Source organism: Pyrgilauda ruficollis, unplaced genomic scaffold (genome assembly GCF_017590135.1).
Source record: "Pyrgilauda ruficollis isolate IOZ18807 unplaced genomic scaffold, ASM1759013v1 scaffold3, whole genome shotgun sequence".
Lineage (NCBI taxonomy): Eukaryota > Metazoa > Chordata > Aves > Passeriformes > Passeridae > Pyrgilauda > Pyrgilauda ruficollis.
Genome location: NW_024524377.1, coordinates 26,170,611 through 26,189,592, shown reverse-complemented (window position 1 = coordinate 26,189,592; position 18,982 = coordinate 26,170,611). Strand labels below are relative to the sequence as shown.

Genomic DNA, 18,982 nt, shown 5'->3' with positions numbered 1-18,982 from the left:
CTAAGGAAAGCAGACAAGTTCAGTGAACACACTGCCTCACAGAGCATGCAAATATGCTGAGTGCCAGGAACAGAAAGAACGTATTCTCAAGAACACAATTCAGCTTCCTGCAAACATTATGCTGCTGGAAAACACAGGGAGCTGGAAATTATGAGTCCTTAAGACTCCTAAAATAAATTAGAAATACAGTTTTCCTACCATCTAAAATACTGTCAGGTTGTTCAACTTCATAAGTGACAAATATATTTCGAGCTGTATCATTTGATTTTGTCAGGACTATGCTGCTGAAGCAAACATAGGGCTGCTGTGTAATCCAAACCCTGGCTTCCAGGAGAAAGCCAGAATCCAGAGCAGCCATTGTTCTCCACTGATGAGAAGGGCAATGATTATCCTCAGAATTTCAGACCAGCATATCTGACTTCTTTTACAAGAAAATTAGTGAGAACCATTAAGCAACCAATTAGTAGGTATTCTTATTCTAGGAAAAGTCAGAACAATTTGTCAACAAGGGCTGAAAGGTAAATGAGGAAAAGATGCAGAAGGCAAACACTTAAGACTGGAGAAACTGTCTGTCCCACATCAGAAATATTAGCACAACAGGATGCAAATATTCTTAAAAAAACATGTCAAGAAGTTATTAATTGTTAAAGTTCTTACTTCACCACAGTTATTGAGTCTTCATATGACCAGGGAATATGAAGTCTGTAAACACTTGGTTTTCTTTCTGAAATGGAACAGCATAAAAAAATATAAACTTAACTAAGAACCAGATGTGGGAACTGTCTCTAAAAACTACAGGGTCTGTAAAACAAAGGTGGCACACAGATCACTACACAGAATCTCTGGGCTTGCAGTTACATTGCAGTGCAGATCAGAGCAGTTACCAGCAAACAAAAATTACATGGTTAAGCTCAGGCTGTTACAGGACAAGACAGTGAGACATCAATGTTTAAAGGAAGAACAGTTATGAGAAGAGTTCTGCTTTTCAATATGAAACAAAACCTCAGTCTAATAAAATTCATCACTTTCTCTTTTTTTGAAACAGGGTCCTTTAGCAACCCATCCTCTTTAAGCTTATGTAGCTCAACATTCAAATTTGAGTCCTGTTATTAGCAAATAAAAATCCTAGGCAAATGTGCTTTTCTCAAGAAACATTTTCAATATGAGGCAGAATCCTAATGAAAATTCAACGTCCCTTTGCTGGGAAATAAGAAAAACAAACATTAAAAGAATTAAAAATTCTTCATTTTCGTTGATCCATCCTTCTTAAAGTGGGAAGTGAGAGATATTAGCAGACACATTTGTACAGACCATAGCAGCATTGCCTAAACTCCATTGCATGAGAAGACTTTAGTTTCTACAAATTTTCAGCAATTTTTTATAAATTTGTACTTTAGAAGATTTCTATTTACCTTTGAGTGACTGGCAGTGACTGTCTATATAAATTTTGAAAGCTTGATATATCTAGAACACAAAAAAATAGAATTCACTCACTTTTCTCCAGACAAGCAGTGGTTACATGACCTCAAAAACTTAAGTAGCATTCTTACTTGGTTGAAGTGCTGGAGCTGTACATTGTAAAATAATCCAGTTGAATTTAATATAATTTTGCTTGAAGAAAACCCTGGAAAGGATACAATACTTTCATTTATTAGATAAAATTATCTGAGAACTCACTACATATTCAGATTATTTATTTTCCAGGAGAATTACATACTTTCATATCTGTAAGTCTAAACCCCCACATTTCTTATTTCTTTGTTACTAACAAAAGAAGCGTTAGCTTTAGTGAAAAACAAGCCCCAAAAACCTCCTAACCTGACATTTTTAGGCAAATTTATTATTCAAAGGTTAGTTATATTAGTTTTCCATTTTTTCTGAAAGCAATATGCTATACTTACCAAATGAAAAAAGATGTGTTACAGGGAGCTGGACTGTTCTGGAATCCTCTTTGAAGAATTCACAGCCCAAAGTATACTGCAATTGAGGATATTAAAAACAGATCTAAACCAAAGCACAAGACTAGAAAGCCTTTGTACTTGCCAAATTACATTTCCCAAGCGATCTCTCCTCTATCTTTGCTTACCCTGAAAATTGTGCATTACTAGTTTCACTGCAAGATGCCTCTGTCACAACTATCTGAAGACACACTCAGAGAAGAAGTGATGAAGAACATCACACTCACTTGTGCTGTGAATAATTTCTTGGACCATGGATTAATATACTACAGACTCAGAGACTCAATTTGTGTCACAGAAAGCAATGTCAGATCTGATTAGGCTGGAAATTCCAATTCAGTACTCTGCCATTTCAGGACTAACTTGAAAGTCTGCCAGATCCAGACGGGTAACACACCAAGCCTTCCAATGTCCTCTTACTGGGAGCCCTTGATGCAAAGACACCCATCTTATTTGTGAGACTCAAACTGTTAAACCCTGCACAACTCAGTCTACTACATCATTTGTGGTTTAAGAGCTTGCAGAGCTATCTGACCTATTCTTCCCAGAATCCAGGTGTGGTGCCTTCAATTATCTGTATTCTCTGCTAATATGGGTAAGAGAAATGACTGTTCAAAGGTATGAACACTCAGGAAAACAATCAGAGTACTAAGCAAAGCAAGGAAGATTACCATTAGGATCTCCAACAAGAACTCTAAGAACTGATTTGAGAACTGTGCTTTTGTACATGTTTCAAGTGCTGTTCGTGCCTTATTGTTTGGTATTTTATCAAAGTGTTTCTCAGCTTACAGAAGCTACTTTCAAACTACACTACACTGTGGGTCTATGGTTTCTCAAAGTAACTTAGCACATATTAATATACTTCCTTTTCCTCCTGTCATAGCACCTGAAAGTTATGGATGCACTAAGCAAGCAATTTCTGAATGTCATATTTTTTTACCTTATTGCCAGCTGCAGGTGGTACCTGAATGACAATGTGGGACAAAGAAGGATAGTCCAGAAGTTTCAGCATTACAACCTTAAAAAGAAAGGAAAAAAGAAAAAGAGAGAAGGAAGTAGCAAACCATTACTGAACATACCCCTTAGCTTGCCCCTTGCCAGTTCCTAGTTGTCTACCCCTTGCACCCTCTTCCTGTGGAATACAATCTGTCCCAATGCTCCAAACAGAACAGATCCTTCCTCTATGACTTGCAACCATCCCCTGAAACACCTCTCACTCCTACAAGTCAGGTTCACACTTACCTTGGTGGTTGGAAGTAACTCAGCTCTCCTGGATAAATCAGCAGCTTCCAGGCTGTAAAAATTCATGCACATTAAAGGATGAGCATATTCATTATGCAGGCCCAGCATTATGGCACTGGATTAATATACCAACTTCTCTCCTTCTCTCTGAATTAACATTTTAAATTGAGAAGAAATTTGGGTGTACTGCTACCACAGTAATCTATCAAACTGCAGTAATTTCAGATAGTGCAAATCTTATTTGTGCAAAACCAAGCCAAGCAAAGCTCCAACTCTCTCATACAGAAAACCTGCAGCACATATTCTCCAGGCAGCTCAGACACAAAATGAAAACTTTTCATGAGCTAAAACTGCACTAGCACTGAATTATCACGCACTTTTATTAGCATCTGTTAAACATCAAAAGCACCAATTTTCCTATGGAAATATCTAGAATAGATATATAAATAAAAAATTTTGTTCGCTGTTAAAGACCTTGCAGCAGTTCTAAAATGTGTTCACACACTGAACTGCAACACATCCATTTGGTCACTTCAGGTTTTGGTTATTTGAATACCAGAATACTGCTGCTTCTCTGAATAGTGCTCATGACCTCAGGACACAGTTCACAGCCAACCCACTATTGTTAGATGAGGTTTAAGTAGCAGTTCTGAACTAGTAACATGCACTTCATGCTGATCAAAGGCTCTGCAAAGGAGTAACAGCCAACTTCTTGGATCAGGAAAAAGTAATTGTGACATTTGGCTATCTGCTGGAGGCAAGACTCTGGCTGTACACCTCAGTGATCCCAGAACTGATAAAAACTCTGCTAGTTCAATTTTGCCTGGAAGCTTTCCCTAATTTGAAGGGTAGATTGAATTTGAGTTTATTTTACAAATTTAAGCTCAGACAATGTTTTAAATCTATTGTGTAATGACTGTCATAACAAATAACCACTAAACCACACACCCTTCTAAGTACTTTTCATATGACAGTAGCAAATTTGAAGTAAAAAAGAAAGAGATGCTTTAATCCACTCTTTTGAAGGCTCTGTGTGACATTTGACCTCTTTTGTCACAGGATTCTAAAGAAACAGAATGACAGAGTGGTTTGGGTTGAAAAGGACATCAAAAACCATTTAGTTCCAACAGCTGTGCTGTGGACAGGGACACCCTCTACTACACCAGGTTACTCAGGACCCCATCCAGCCTGGCCTGGAACATCTCCAGGGATGGGACAAGCACAGCCTCTGTGGGGGAGCTGCTCCAATGCCTCACCACCCTCACAGTAACAACTTCTCCCCAGTATCCAACCTAAATCTGCCCTACCAGTTTAAAGCCACTACCCCTCGTTCTGCCACCTCATGCCCTTGTGAAAGGTCCCTCTCCAGCTCTTGCTGTGAAGGTCAGAAATACAGCTCCCTGGAGAAGAATATCACTTATTTTAAGAAAAGCTATTCTTTCCTGTTTTCCTGGTGATACAGAAAGCATGAATTATTTACAGTAATGATTTTACTTCCCAATTCCTTCCTACCAAGAATAATTTATACACTTTAAATTCAAACACAGTCTCACAAAACCCATTTGAATAAAGAACAGGAATTGTTCATACTCACCACATTGATGAATTAGTGTTCATGCAGCCATAAATCCAGCTACTTGTGTCCTGTAAAGTCAATACCATAAAATACTACATTACCTAGGTGTGATTGCATTTATAAATATATTAAAAATACTGATTACTTCAACCAATGCAAGGGTTAAAACTGATGATAATTAAAGGACTGATATCATAATCTTGCAATTGTAATTGCAAGGACAGAAAGGTGAAGCTTTGGAGTGAATGGTGGGGGTTTCTAGGAACCATTTTAAATAACTTCAATTTGCCACCCTTTATACGAATAAATACAAAGTTAAGCAAACAAGCTTTCATAAATTCTCTTTTAAAAATATCCATCTTACATATCACGTTTAATCTCTTCTAACTAAAAGAAACACCTCAAGGTACTCTTCTAGGTAGTAGAGGAATACTTTAGATATTTAATGTTCTACTGCTCCGTCCCTTGAGAAATGAAGTGTTCCGAAGCAACAGCACCATGGTGCAGCTCTCAGACATTTGGTCTGTACCTCCCTCCTCCTCTCAAGCTGTACTAGGCTTGTGTTTCAGACTGTATAACAAGGGCAAAAGGTATCCTATCAAAGCACAACTAAGATCACAACATACATGCAGACACTGAGGGTGCCACTGAGAAGGACAATTACAAAAGCACCAAGCACAGACAATTGTTGTGCACAATGTGATATGAATGCCATCTCTGGCAAGGGGAGGAGTGGCAACAGGGACAGGCAGGATGAAACAAGAAAGCATCTCAGTTTTCTTGCCACTAATGTAAAATACATGATTCTGAAAAGTGTATTTATCCATCTTCAGTTTGCCAAGAGATTAAATTCATTCTTGTATTAAAAAAAACTGAAAAAAAAAAATTGGCTGAATGTATGTGTCACAAGCTAAAAATACAAGAAATGCACATTATGGTGTTTCCTTTTCATAGGAGTCAACTGAGATGGTGCTGTCTCCTCATCTGTCTTCCATTCACTTTCTCTCCTTAGTGAAAGATCTCTTCAGCCTTTCAGGCTCACTTAAATTTTATTATGGGAAAGCAAACCTACAAACAGCTTTCCCAAATTAGAAGTATGGCAAAAACTTAGAACCACTAAAAACAACTTCTTCCTTCAAAACCATCAATATAGAACTGCACTAAATTAAAGGACACAGTAATCTAGAGCTTACCAGAAGAGTCAGAAAGAAAACCTTTGAGGCTCAGGTGGCATTGAAGGTTTGAGATCTTGAATACTAAGTGTGGCATGCTAAAACAGGTAGTACCTCTGACATGCATTAGGCTGTGACTGTAAATGGATGGCAGCAATTTCAACAGCTGATCATTAACTGCCTAAAGACTGCAGCAAATGGAAATTAAAAATCACATCTTCATAAATGAACTCCAGACGTTAAAAAAGTATTTTCTCACCAACATACTATTTTCACAGTAAACATGACTGTATGATTTTCTGTGGCTTGCAAGAGGAAATGCAAAATATTTTCCATCAGAATCCTAAAAAAAAAACCACCACAACTCATTAGTAAAAAGATAAACAACACAACCCCCCCCCCCCCCCCCCCCCAACAAAACAACTAAAACAAAACCATAAACACACAACGGGGAAAAATATTACTTACATTGTAAACTGAGTAAGTCCATTTTGAGGCTTTGACTGTAATCCAATTGAAAGCTCCTAAAAATAATAAATATTTCAGTATGCTGCACTGCAGGAACAATTATCCTTACATCCAAAATCTTGTATTTTACTGATCATCAAGGTCTTATCTCCTATCTATATATGGATATAAACCTTATGTGCTTTAATCAACACTGAGCATTGCTACTGCTTACAATTACATGCAACAGTTATCATCAGTTCCACAGGAAGCAATAAAGTCCTAGGATCCTGTTACTAAATACTAATGGCAAAATAAAAACCCCATGGATCTTGAAACAAAATAAAGGCAACAAAACAAATAAACTAACTTATATTCACATAATTGTAGGGTGAGTGATTAATAATGAGGCAACATTAAGAACAGCCCCAATCTTTGTTTCTGTCAGTCTTTTAGAAAGCTGATACAGAAACTTGTGCAGAAGAACATCAGCAACAACACACAAAAAAACCAGGAGCAGTTTAAAGATATGGCTAGGGAAAAAGAGCAAGACAATAATGAAGAGATCAGAGTACAAATAATGCCAATTGTCATGCAAAGAGGTTGTATCTTTCTTCTATTTAAGGAGAGTAACAAGTTCATGACAGAAATTCAGCTAACTGTCAAGAGGTCACCATGAATAGGAAGACAGAAACATGAAATCCAATTTAAACCATTTCTTCTTTTTGCTAAAAACTGACCCAAAAAAAGGCAACCCTCCCAAAACATCAGTTTCACAACCTCTCTGGGCACCTGTTCTAGTGTTTGACCACCTTCCTGGTGAAATATTTTTTTCCTAATACCTAATTAGAATGTCGTTTGTTACAACACGATTTTGACTGCCAATTGTGCTATCATTGTAAACCTCTGATAAAAATCTAACTTCATCTTCTCTCCAATTCTTCATTAGGTAGTTAAAAACAGCAACATGATCCCCCTCAGCATTTTCTTCAGGGTGAAAATCCTCCGTTCACTCAGCCTCTTTCCCCCATTTCCTATGCCCCAGGAACTGCCCATTCTGGTGCTCTTTTGCTCCACACTCATTTCAGGAGATGGCAATGAACAAATGCTTTCATGTAAGAGGGTGCCCAAAACTGGACACCAAAGTACAAGCTACATTGGTACTTCTACAATGTCTTACACTGAGAATATTCCTGAAATAAAATGGTTTGTAGAAAACAGTTCAGCCCACTTCAGCAAAATAAAGGTTTGTCCTACAAAAGTTGTGTTTAGTCCTTAAGACTCCAGGCAGTCAAAATCTCTCACTTTTAACTCTGCATCCTTAGGAAGGAACTTTACAAGGAAACCCTTGGTGAACGGTTCATTTCACCCTGCCATGTCATGGGAAGAAGTGATTCGTGGAGCAGATCTGAACATTCAGGATTTCCATGAGCAGCACAAAACTACCACAATGGCTCTGCAACACCCATCCAATCCCTCCTGCAACCACTGTAGATAAGACTGCCCTTTGGACATCCAGCAATTCTCACTTTCTGAGATTTTCTGCTGGACAACCTGGTGTAAATATGAGTCCTCAGAATCTGAGCTATATAAAAGTGACAGATTTTTGCACCCACCCTTGTTAACCAATTTAATACCAAAACCAAATAAAAGCAGATTGCTTAGGCCTATAACCTGTATATCGTTTTATCTTGTCTGAAGGAGGACAAAGTGTATTCTGAAACTTTGTTAGTGAGAAGATTAACCATTAACAAAGCAGTATCACTGAATCCTATTCAAAAGAAAACTGCTGCTCACCTGTGAGGTGTGTAAAAGTGTCAGGATTTTCCTCAAACATCTTTGCAGGGTGTCTCACAAAATGGTGATTCAGTACAGACATTCTTTTCTTTGGATCCTCAGTTATCTAAAACAAGAGCAGATTATCATTTTTTACCAATGTGTGAGATTTAAGATCATCTCATGATCACAGCTAGCAATACAGTTTTGTGGGGGGAAGGCAGGAGAGATTGTTAGAAGACATTGAGCCCTTTCTGTTCTGAATTCAATGCTCTGAAGCACCATCAATAGTCAATCACTGCAATACAGAAAATCCACACATTATAAAGCACAGCCAAAACTTTCAGGAGTTTTACAGTGTCACCTACTCATAACCCCAGGAAACCATTCCATTAAACTTTCTTTATAGACACACATGCACTCTTCCTGAAATGACACTCAGGCCAGAGCTTAAGAAAAATTCTCACATTTAGGCTAATCTGAGTTCTCATATCCAGATGTATAGCCTCACTGGGACTCACTTTTGTTTGGGATTTTGGGTGGGATTTTTTTGTTTTTTGATCAGTTTGGTTTTGCTTTTTCCAAATAAGCCTTCCAGGACTCATTTTTATCTATTCCACCTTCCAAAACTGGCCACTACAACTGATTTCTGAGAAGTTTAACCCTCTAGCACAGTCAGTGCTGCAGAACAACTGTACTGCTCTTTTTGTCTCTCTAAATCACACATTAAATTAAGCACACATGAAAAACTAGAGTCTGTCCCAAGCAGCCTCAGAAGGAACACCTAAAATCCTTCCTCTTCTGTGTCTTGGGCTCTGCTCTTATGTACATATTGAGAGGTCAAATTCACAGCTACAGATCTAACAAAATTTGTTTATCCTGGTGCAAGGTCAACTGAACCTGCTGCTTTGTGGAAGAAATGTTCAGCCCACAGCTCAGCTATAAAGCATCAAGCATTTCATTTTTATAATGAAAACTGAGCTAACACCTTATTTCTGACTCTTTGGTCAAACAACACAAAGGGATTTTCCAGTGACTGGTACAAAATTGAAACAACTTTCTCAGCGTGACTTAGAATAATCAAAAAAGAGTTTTCTGTAGAATAGGGAGATATTTCTCCTGATTAAACATTCTGGGATGGAAGAAGAAATATACAGAGATCAAATACACAGACCTGCCTTGTATTTTCATCTATGAGATCAAAAAAAGCTCTAACGGTAGCCAGGATCAGTTCTTTGCACCTAGAAGACAGAATAAATAAAATTAAATCTAGAAAGGAAAGATCCAGGGTGATAAAACTTGTCAGAAGAGACTTCACCATAATATTAAACTGAAGTTAAATTATGGTAGGAAGTGATAACAGTGGAGAAGAGTCAGTCAATTAACCTTTGTTCCATTATCTTACCACACTATGGAGAGATGGTCAGTTGAGGCCCAAGCTCTAGGCACAGCTGAGCTCTGTTTGGGTGAAGAAAAGCGTTAAACTTTTGTTAGTACTCAACATTCTAAAATTATATGGGAAATTTTCCCCTCCTTATTAAAACATATTTGCAAAATGATTAAAAAGAACAGCCTTTATCTTAAGAGTTTCAGGACTTAGGGTACAACAGAATGACTTCTTCAGTCACCCACCTTGCAAGCACTGAAGCACGTGCAAGGTGGAAATGATAAAACAAAATTACCAAGCTATCTGTGTCAGATAGCAGAGACTAACGGTGAAAGGGCAGAAAATGGAGAGGAGGAAACTTACCAAAATTTCTTCAAAGACTGCTTCTATGACTAATCTTACTATTTTAATAACTGATCCTGGCACATGAGAACAGCAGCATGCCAATGAAAGCGGCTGTTGAGAAACCAAGGACATCCTCAACAGCAAAACCATCAGAACACCACAAAGAAAGACCTGGTCAGTCTGAAGCTATTACTTGCTTAAAATGGATTTCATGTATTACATATTAGGGACTAACACTATCAAAAAAACCTCCCACAAATGGAGCTCATCAACCTATTGCTCAATATGAATCAAACTATGAACTATTAACGCATCATTGGGAAGGAAAAAACCAAACTGAACAACAGCAACCACAACACAACCTTCAAAACAAACCAAGCAAAAACCAGAAAGAGCTGGTACCACTACTCAGGAAATCTCATGCAAAATTCTGGTTACCAACACTCAAGAGAAATGAAAATAGAGCAGATGAAGAGAAGGGTTACTAGGACAAAGGGAATGCAGAGTTAATCCTCTTAGCCTAGCAGGATCTGAGCTGAGCCTATTTATAGACAGCTATCTGTACAACACACAGGGAGGTAAACACCAAGGGAATGACAGCTATTTCATAGAACATTTTAAGCAGATGTCAGAAGAAAGACATTAAAAAACTGGCTTCTGCAGTAAATGGAAGTTGGGAAGTACAAATTTGCCACCTCCTTGTGAGCGTTTTCCAGCTTCTCCATTGTCCATGTAGGGAACAAGTTGAAGGAGAGGGGATGGAACAACAAGTCTAAATACTTTCTGATGACCCTTGATTAATTTTGAAAGAATAGATGTCTCAAAAAGCAGAAAATTGGACTTGATGATCCTCTACATCCTTTCTATTCCTAAATTCTTTGAAAAAAGAAGGTGCTATGCCAGAGCTCTCTTTTATAGTAAAACACTCTACTTCTATACTACACCTTCACCTTTCTCCATACACACATCTCTTGCAAAAACAGCGGGAAATAAAACCTGAGTTCTGGAACTGAAGAAGTGCAAGCAGGTGGTAAGAAGAAACAGTACCAAGTGAGAGATGATTCCAATCAGTGCCACACATACTCCTCCAGTGGAGGCTCATTTAGACTACATCAACTACTTTTGGTTTTATAACCATACAGTATCCATCTAGTGTTTGAACATGCAGTATTTTCATATTTATTTACACTTTACTGCCCATATAGACACTGATACATGCATTACATTAATAACTATCTAACACAGTTCCATGCAAAACCAAAAAAAAACAGTTTGCTTTTTTACCACAACAGATAAGGCACTGTCATGTTGACTCAATCTTGGTAGAAAAGCCAGTCCTGAACGAACTTGGTAATCTCTGAATCCTCCCGCCACAGAAAGGGTAGTTAAATTTCTTAAATCTTGGGCCTTTAGAATCCAATGATTGTTTACAGCTGTATAAAAATCTATAAAATATATTAAAATCAATCACCATTTTCCCATAAACCTATTTGATATACAAAAAAAAAAAAAGCTATATAAACATTAACTAAAAGTTTCTGTAAGCCCCCTTGGAGACATTTGAGCTCTGATTATCACTTTTGATTCATGTAAGAGAGGAAAATTATTGTTTTAACCCAAAGAGGTAGCAGTTAGGGAAGACATACATTTTCTTTATCAGTTGAGCACATATATTGTTAGAGTAGCAATCCACAGGTTTATTTGAAGGACAGACACAGATTTACTTGAAGTCCAGAAACAGTCAGTAAGGAAGAAACATTGCACTGAAATCAATTGTAGGATGGAGAATTAATACAAGCACAATAAATCAAATCCAGCAGCTAAAGATAATTCATTCCTCTTGGGTGTCACAGAGAACAATGAAAATTCATGTCTGTTCCCTTTCCTTCACCAATTCCCTCAGTATCTACATGTAGCAGCACAACTATCACTAAACACATATTTAATCAGTATGGTTTAATCAAATCTAGCTTTTCAGGAAGTGTATAGTACAAGTGTAATGATTATACTTCATTTTTACGCCACACTTATTTAGGTGAGGGAAAATATGATCTTTTTTGTAAATATTTAAAACATGTAATTACATCTATATTTATATTCTCAGTTGTAGAACCTTTGGGTATGAAAAACATTAAATTTATCACCTTTTACAGAACTAACACTATCTCATTCCATAAAGATAAAAGTCATTACAGAGGTCAAGTTTCAAAAGAGGAGAAAATAAAGAAAAAAAATATGTCATTCACTGGAAGGCTTACAAATTTAGTAACGTGCCCTGCAACTTATGAAATTACAAATCATTGAGAGCTCCAGGCCTCGCACAAACTCAAGTCCACATAATCCATTCTACACACTTGACTTTCTCTGAGTATCCTGGCACTCTCAACTACCTGAGTAACAAAGGAACAGATTCATTACAGCAAACAAAGCAGCACATTTTGCTGTTTATTTGCAAGAATCTCCCCACCAAAGCTCGAGAGGATCACTGAAGCAACACCATGTGATTAGACAAATGCAATACTCACCGGTAAGGTATTTGTCTAAAGGCATTACAGGTGCAACGTGAGGTGTGGCTTGTGTAATGAGCAGGTTTACAAGTTCAGGCTTAAAATTCTTTAGAGTGAGCAATGCTCTTGCAACAAGACCACCCATGGAATGCCCAACTATTGCTACACTGCTCGGTGCAAATTCTCGATCCTGCAGCAAACAGCAATCAGAAACATCACAGAGAAACAAATAGATTTGACATTGAACTGTTCTTATTAGCTGTAGATTTCTCCCACCCTGCCCAAATTAACTTATGGTCCTTCAAGGACAACATAAATTAGCATCAACTTAACAAGCTTACAAACTGAATAAAAATTTATTTGCTATCTCACAAAAATGTGCTTAATATGAAGCATCCAGCCCAAAAGGAAATACTGTGTAGCCTGTGTAAGCTTAGTAAACTTAAGCTGGTTTTAATTTCTGAAATTTTTAGGAACAGAGGACATCAAAGAACTTTCCTAGAGAAAACCTGATGTAAGGCAATGCTATCTGAATAATTTAGTAAGCTACAGATGTTTACATCTCTACTAGAAAAAGACATCCATTGTGCATAGAAGTATTTATTTAGAAATACAGCACAGAACCTCCTTAAAGCCCTGGGATTGTCAAAAGTACTAAAAATCCATTAAAGAAAAGTACTTCTCTATTGCATTATTATCAGCTTCTAATATCTAGATACATTATAAAGTGTCCCTCCCCTACTCATCACCCCTCAGTTTTGCAGCAGGAAAGGCAGCCCAGAATTCCATTCCCAAATGGAAATGCATTGCTCAGCACATGTCACTACTTACCTTGTACAACTTAAGAATTACTTTTATGCACTCATGCACAAACTTGGTCTGCCGTTGCAAGCTACCACCATACAATGCAACCAACTCCTCATTAAAGTTGACACTGAAGAAATTAAAATGATACTTGAAGTCAACATCTTCTGCTTTTCTAAGTGCAATGGAGCCAAGAGAACGTACTAGAAAAAGAAACCACAGCAATCAGAACAGCCCAACAGTCACTGCTTAGCATCACTTTAGCAGAAATACACATAAATACATAATCAAATAAGAAACAAATACATTAAATCCATTGTTCATCTCAAGTAATTTATAAAAGACATTCTAAACCAAACCATTTCTTTTCAGTTTACTGCTGACAACAGAGATGTTTTATGTCAGGAATAAATTTATGTAAAAATCGTGTTCCTCCACCTTGGGGCTGCTTTTCTCATCTCATTCGCACCTTCTTAGTGCCACTAGGAGAAGAAGGCATTCTTGATTCCAACTGTAGAGGCAGTCCCACTGCTAGGCTTTCCTAAAACTCCTTTGAAGGCCATCAACTCTATGACAACATTCCCAAATACTACTAAGATAAGTATGGGGGATTGCAAAACCAAACCTTAAAGGACACTTGTCCATCTAAAATTCAAGTGAGAAAATGTTCACTTTACAAGGTCTTGCTTCTGATCTGTCTTCCTTGTCTAACCCGGGCTACTAGTCAATACAGCCTTTTGTGTGCAGAATTGTTCCTAAGTTTCCACGGAGACAATGCAGGATGGGAACAATAACAGCTGCAAATAAGAAGGTATGGTAGCAGAAGCAGAAAATAAAAGAGAAAGTCCCAAAAGAAAGCCTATATAAAACAACAAATGATGGTCATAAAGGTCTGCACAAATCCAGCACACAGGAGCAAGATTCTCCTAGAGTACAGGCTGAGAGAAGAGCAGAACCCTCCTTCTCAGATTGTCTTTTACTCAAAGTCTGAATTTTGTACATTTTACAAATTTCACTTTAGTGCCCATGAAAGATGATGAATTAATATTTCAAAAATGTCTGTAACACATCAAAAACTCTTGAAGGTGGGTTGTGAGTAAGCCTCTTCTTTCAAGTCAAAGGACAAGAGGAAATGGCCTCAAGTTGCACCAGGGGACATTTATACTGGATCTCAGGAAATGTTTCTTCCCCAAAAGGGTGGTCAGACATTGGAACTTGCTGCCCAAGGTAGTGGGGAGTTGCCATCACTGGAGGCATTTAAAACCTGTGTAGATGTGGCACTCAGAGACATGGCTTAGTGATGGGCTTGGCTGGGTTAATGCTTGCATTCTATGATGTCAAAGGTCCTTTCCAACCTAAATGGTTCGATGAAAATAACAAGGCCAGCAAAGGCAGTGGCAGCACCTGTCTTCACTGCTTAGCAAAAATGAATATATTTTAAACAACTATGAAAATTACGATAGCAACACCTTCTCTGCTCATCCAGGCATCAGAATAAAACTGTGTTATCTCACAATAAATTCTGAACAAAGAATTAATATGAATTAATTTTAACAAAAGTTTTCCAAAATGCACAGATGACGTATTGCCAGTCTCCCTAAATCCGTTCCAAAAATAACATTACTAAAATATTTATTTTCCTATAGCATGTAGCACTTCTACTCACCTAGTTAGTTTGTTCTTCAGATATTTCCTTCTGATTCCTAAAATGCCCTGAGAGTACCATTCTATTTCCTGCATAGTGATGTACTGCCGTGTGTTCAGAGACAGCATTAATTCACAGATTTGCAATATTTGATGCACAATCACAAAAGTCCATATGGCACCTCTCATTATGTTTGTAATCTTATTGGGATGCTATTGTGCCTGGAAGTCTCTATGGGTTTTCTGAAAGTACTAATTGGTAAAATATTTTACATTGTTGTAAGCTAAGCAAGTACATTCTCAAAAAACCCCAGCTCTCTAAAGGTTCTCTGAAATCAGCTAATTTAATCATCAAGTTTAGTGCTAATATAAGGAAAAATTATCACAGTAAGAAATCAGGGCTCAGACTATGCTATTTTCCACCCCCCCACACACATCCATTTTCTAACATCATGAAAGTGTTGTTTACTGTTTTAAAGCACATTTTAGGGAACAAAAATAACAGTCTGACAAACCCAGACTGGAAGGAATAGCAGGTACCAAAGTAAGCACTGAAACACAAAACCTCATGTACCATTAGCTTTGGTATTCAGAAAAATAAAAATGCTTTAAAATGATTCTGCCTTTCATTTGGAGACTAGAAATGTAAGAGGGAAAACAAAAGAGGCTATGTGTAAGGTGGGAAGACAACGTTAAGGAAAAAACACCACTATATAAAGATGTAGGGAATAATGAAACCAGAGGACAAGCTTAGGTGATGCTGATTTCTATAGCATGTAATTCCTTTACATCTCAGACGACAGATGGTTCAGTTTGTCCTAATCAAATTCAGGTTGTGTTTTATTTGGCACTAACTGCACTAAACATTGTTCAAATCAAAACCAACTAGATGTTTGCAATCAAAAGTACAGCAAGGATGCAGTGCTGCCAGAGCATAAACTGCATAAGCTGTACTGTTTCTGGCTGTCAAAAAGCTTGCTCCAGAGAAATACTACAGCTTAACCATTCGACTGATTTCAAACAAAAATCATGTATCTTGACTGTTTGGAATTAAACAGACTAATATGATCAACCATTATGACTCGGTCTGGTATTATTTCAAACAGAAAACTACCAAATGCACAAATCTGAGAGCTTTTTTGTAACAAAGCTATAACTCAGCTAAACACTTACCTTGTTTGTAACTGCCAGCATTCCCAGGCAGAAAGAGAACTGGAATTCCTGTCAATAGGAGATTTTTGTTTTCTTCAGCATAGCTCCCTTCCCCATAGAGATACAGCTCATATGCTGGGTATCGTCTGGCTATTTTCTTGGGTAGTTTTATTTTCTATTGCAAAAGTTAAAAAGAAAACAAAGACCTTGTTTATAAGTTCCAAACAGGAAAATACAGTGGCTATCCAGCCATTTAAATGATCTGGCATATGTGGTTTTATTTTTATGGCTGTCAATTACAGTCTAAAGAATACAGAATGAAAAACTGGGTTGGCTTTAAAAAAAAACCCAACTAATTAAAAATGGAATATCAAACAAATTGTTTAAGTAAGTACTACGGGGCATAAAGAATGGGCAGTTTTCCTAAACAGCGATTACCTTCAACTAGCTTTGAAACAAACTACAAATGAATGCAATTGTGTATCGATCAAAGCTGCACATTCATAAAGTAAATCCAGAAATCCAGCCTTATAACACAGGTGGGAGAAAGGAAAAAAAAAGAAAAAAAAAAAGGCATGTCAAAACCCCACCAATTCTCCCAGGAGAGAAGCTGAGACCAGAAACAGGGGCACAAGAGTGATGCTAACTATTCCTGATGCACCGGAATGGCTCTGGAGCCCTGCCCAAGGCCATGGATCTCAGCACAAGGATACGAGCAGCAGGATGTGGGTGACTGTCAGGTACCACCTGCTACCTCAGGGGAAACTGCAGAGCTCGTGGGAATTCTGCTAGCTGAATTCTACAGAGATGTCACCTGCAGTGGAGTTTAAACAACAGCAGTTACCACCTCAATACAGCTCAGCAGAAAAAACAAACCCATGGTCCTCTGAGGCTTTTTCTGTTTCCTTTTCAGAGCTGGGTTTGTGGTCTGACAAAGCGCCCGGTTCTGGAACAGCTCAAGGTCTAACGTACATGTCAGCTGTCCCTAAACAACAACAAGCAACCCACTAACCTAGCACACATCTGATTCACAGGATTAGGATCCCCAAAGAGAAAAGAACAAAATCTCTTTGATCCCAAAGGCTAGGTGAGGATTAATCTTACACCAGTAAGTCAATCTCTTAGAGTCATAAGGCACTGTCTTAATTAAACATGCTCCTGTTTACTACTGTCTTGGTTTAACACCTGCATAGAGGCTGGTTGGTTTATAATTCTAAGATACAATTTTTAAAATTTTTGAGTGCAAATACACTCATTCCAATATTCGATTAACTATGTTACAATTATGTAACAACTGAGAGAAAAATAAGATAATACAAAGATACATGTACTAAGGTGTAATTTGTATTTTAAGAAAACACTTTTACAGAACAAGGTCAAGACTAAACTCAGTTTTGTATCAGAAATCTCCTGTAAAGTCTCTCTTAATTGCTTCCCCGAAATAGAAGCCTCTTTAATTCAAATAATTTATTGTTTCTCTCAGCTGCCTCTACCATAAAGATGATTTAGCTTTAATTCTGTGCCCCCACACTCCTTCCCTTCCCCTGCTCTTGTCTATCTTTCCTCACCTACTGACTATTTTCTTTCCCCCTTGGCCTTCAAAGTTTTTGGTATATTGGTTATTTGCAAACTATTTTTATGATTATATACATATATATATGTAAAATATAAAATCTCTATTCTATGAGATATATCTATATGATGTGTGTATTATTTATAGTATTTTAATTATCTTCATTCATTAACACAATAGAGAGTATGAGGTAAATTCTTTCACTGAGAACAAGAAAATTTAAGCTTCATTCAGGGCTTATCTTCAGATCATCCTTTGGTCTTTTCCCTTTCTTCATCATCATCCTGCCTTTCCAGCCTCACTCACCTCACTGTCCCATTCTTGTTCCTTTCTGCTGCTCCTTTTGGAAAGGCTTTCAAAAGTATGCCAAAAAACCTTCAGCAGTTCCCATTACAAAACTAAGAGTGTCACCAAGATGTGTTTATATGACTTCCTGACAGATCAAATCAACTGCTCATCCACAGAAACTTCCTGGTTCATTGTCCTTTCAAAAACTTTTATGGAACATAAAATTAACATGCTGTTCTTCCTTGGGGCATTGTCAAACACAAAAACTCACACAACCCATGAGAATTGTACTGTCAAAACAATGGGAGGTTGGGGGGTTTTTTGGTAAATCACAGTATTTAAATATTGTAACAAAAGGGCAATGTATAACTCCAAAGGTAAAGAGACATTCATGTTCCATGACAGTGGGTTTAAACTGTGAATTCCCAAGACACTGCTTATGCAATCAGTTGTAGCAAGCTACAGCAACTTTTGATAATGTCAGTGCAGGCTTGGTTTTTCACCCTGGTTCTGTAAGAAATTAGGTTTACGTGAACAAGTCCTCATTACTAACTTCTGAATCTCTTGCCAAGTACAGCTGAACAGGACAAGGGCAGGTTAAATTCAAACACTGCAATTCTAAAACTCATGCAAAAAAAGATGATCAATTACTAGGCTGACTGTGAGCTAGCCCACACTGACGGGCACAAAAGAAATTAAACTTCTCGTTTAACTGCTCGAGCAGTTGTTTGTTTTGTAATGTGATACCAATCCGAAAGCAAGGACAGGCACCTCCCACCCTGGGGTTTCCTAGTGAAGGCAGCGCTGCACACACAACAGACACCTCCAACAATAAAAAGCCACTTGTGAAGTACAATACCTCAACAAACACAAACGAATTCACAACTTGCCCCCCAGCCCAAAGTGCTGTTTTCTGCACGGCAAAAGCGATTCCACAGGAAACAGAAATTCCAGAGGGCAATACAGCAGCTGTGACTTGCAACTCCTGCATGGAACTGCAGCTCACCTTTAAGCCTTGCATCCCGCCTAAAGATGCCTGGAGTTTCAGCCCTTACATAATGAGTAAATACAAAAGATGTGGTGGCAGACAAGAGTTTCAGGCAGCCGCCAA

At 37.8% G+C, this 18,982-nt stretch overlaps 1 protein-coding gene across 4 annotated transcripts in view; it reads right to left on the bottom strand.

The window, feature by feature from the left end:
• The window catches only part of PGAP1 (post-GPI attachment to proteins inositol deacylase 1), a 31,055-nt gene that overhangs the window by 10,562 nt on the left and 1,511 nt on the right, over nucleotides 1-18,982 (bottom strand). For 3 of the 4 annotated variants that reach the window (XM_041472760.1, XM_041472762.1, XM_041472761.1), the window contains exons 2-17: nucleotides 16,032-16,185; nucleotides 13,242-13,417; nucleotides 12,429-12,600; nucleotides 11,188-11,348; nucleotides 9,577-9,629; nucleotides 9,346-9,412; nucleotides 8,193-8,298; nucleotides 6,417-6,472; nucleotides 6,208-6,291; nucleotides 4,795-4,844; nucleotides 3,201-3,252; nucleotides 2,899-2,976; nucleotides 1,902-1,977; nucleotides 1,551-1,624; nucleotides 1,413-1,464; nucleotides 658-724 (exon numbers count right to left, since the gene is read on the bottom strand). In XM_041472760.1, the coding sequence (XP_041328694.1) occupies nucleotides 658-724; nucleotides 1,413-1,464; nucleotides 1,551-1,624; nucleotides 1,902-1,977; nucleotides 2,899-2,976; nucleotides 3,201-3,252; nucleotides 4,795-4,844; nucleotides 6,208-6,291; nucleotides 6,417-6,472; nucleotides 8,193-8,298; nucleotides 9,346-9,412; nucleotides 9,577-9,629; nucleotides 11,188-11,348; nucleotides 12,429-12,600; nucleotides 13,242-13,417; nucleotides 16,032-16,185 (1,478 nt within the window). Of the gene's footprint in view, nucleotides 1-657; nucleotides 725-1,412; nucleotides 1,465-1,550; nucleotides 1,625-1,901; nucleotides 1,978-2,898; nucleotides 2,977-3,200; nucleotides 3,253-4,794; nucleotides 4,845-6,207; nucleotides 6,292-6,416; nucleotides 6,473-8,192; nucleotides 8,299-9,345; nucleotides 9,413-9,576; nucleotides 9,630-11,187; nucleotides 11,349-12,428; nucleotides 12,601-13,241; nucleotides 13,418-16,031; nucleotides 16,186-18,877; nucleotides 18,942-18,982 lie in introns of those variants that run through there. The other variant, XM_041472763.1, reaches the window with a different exon arrangement.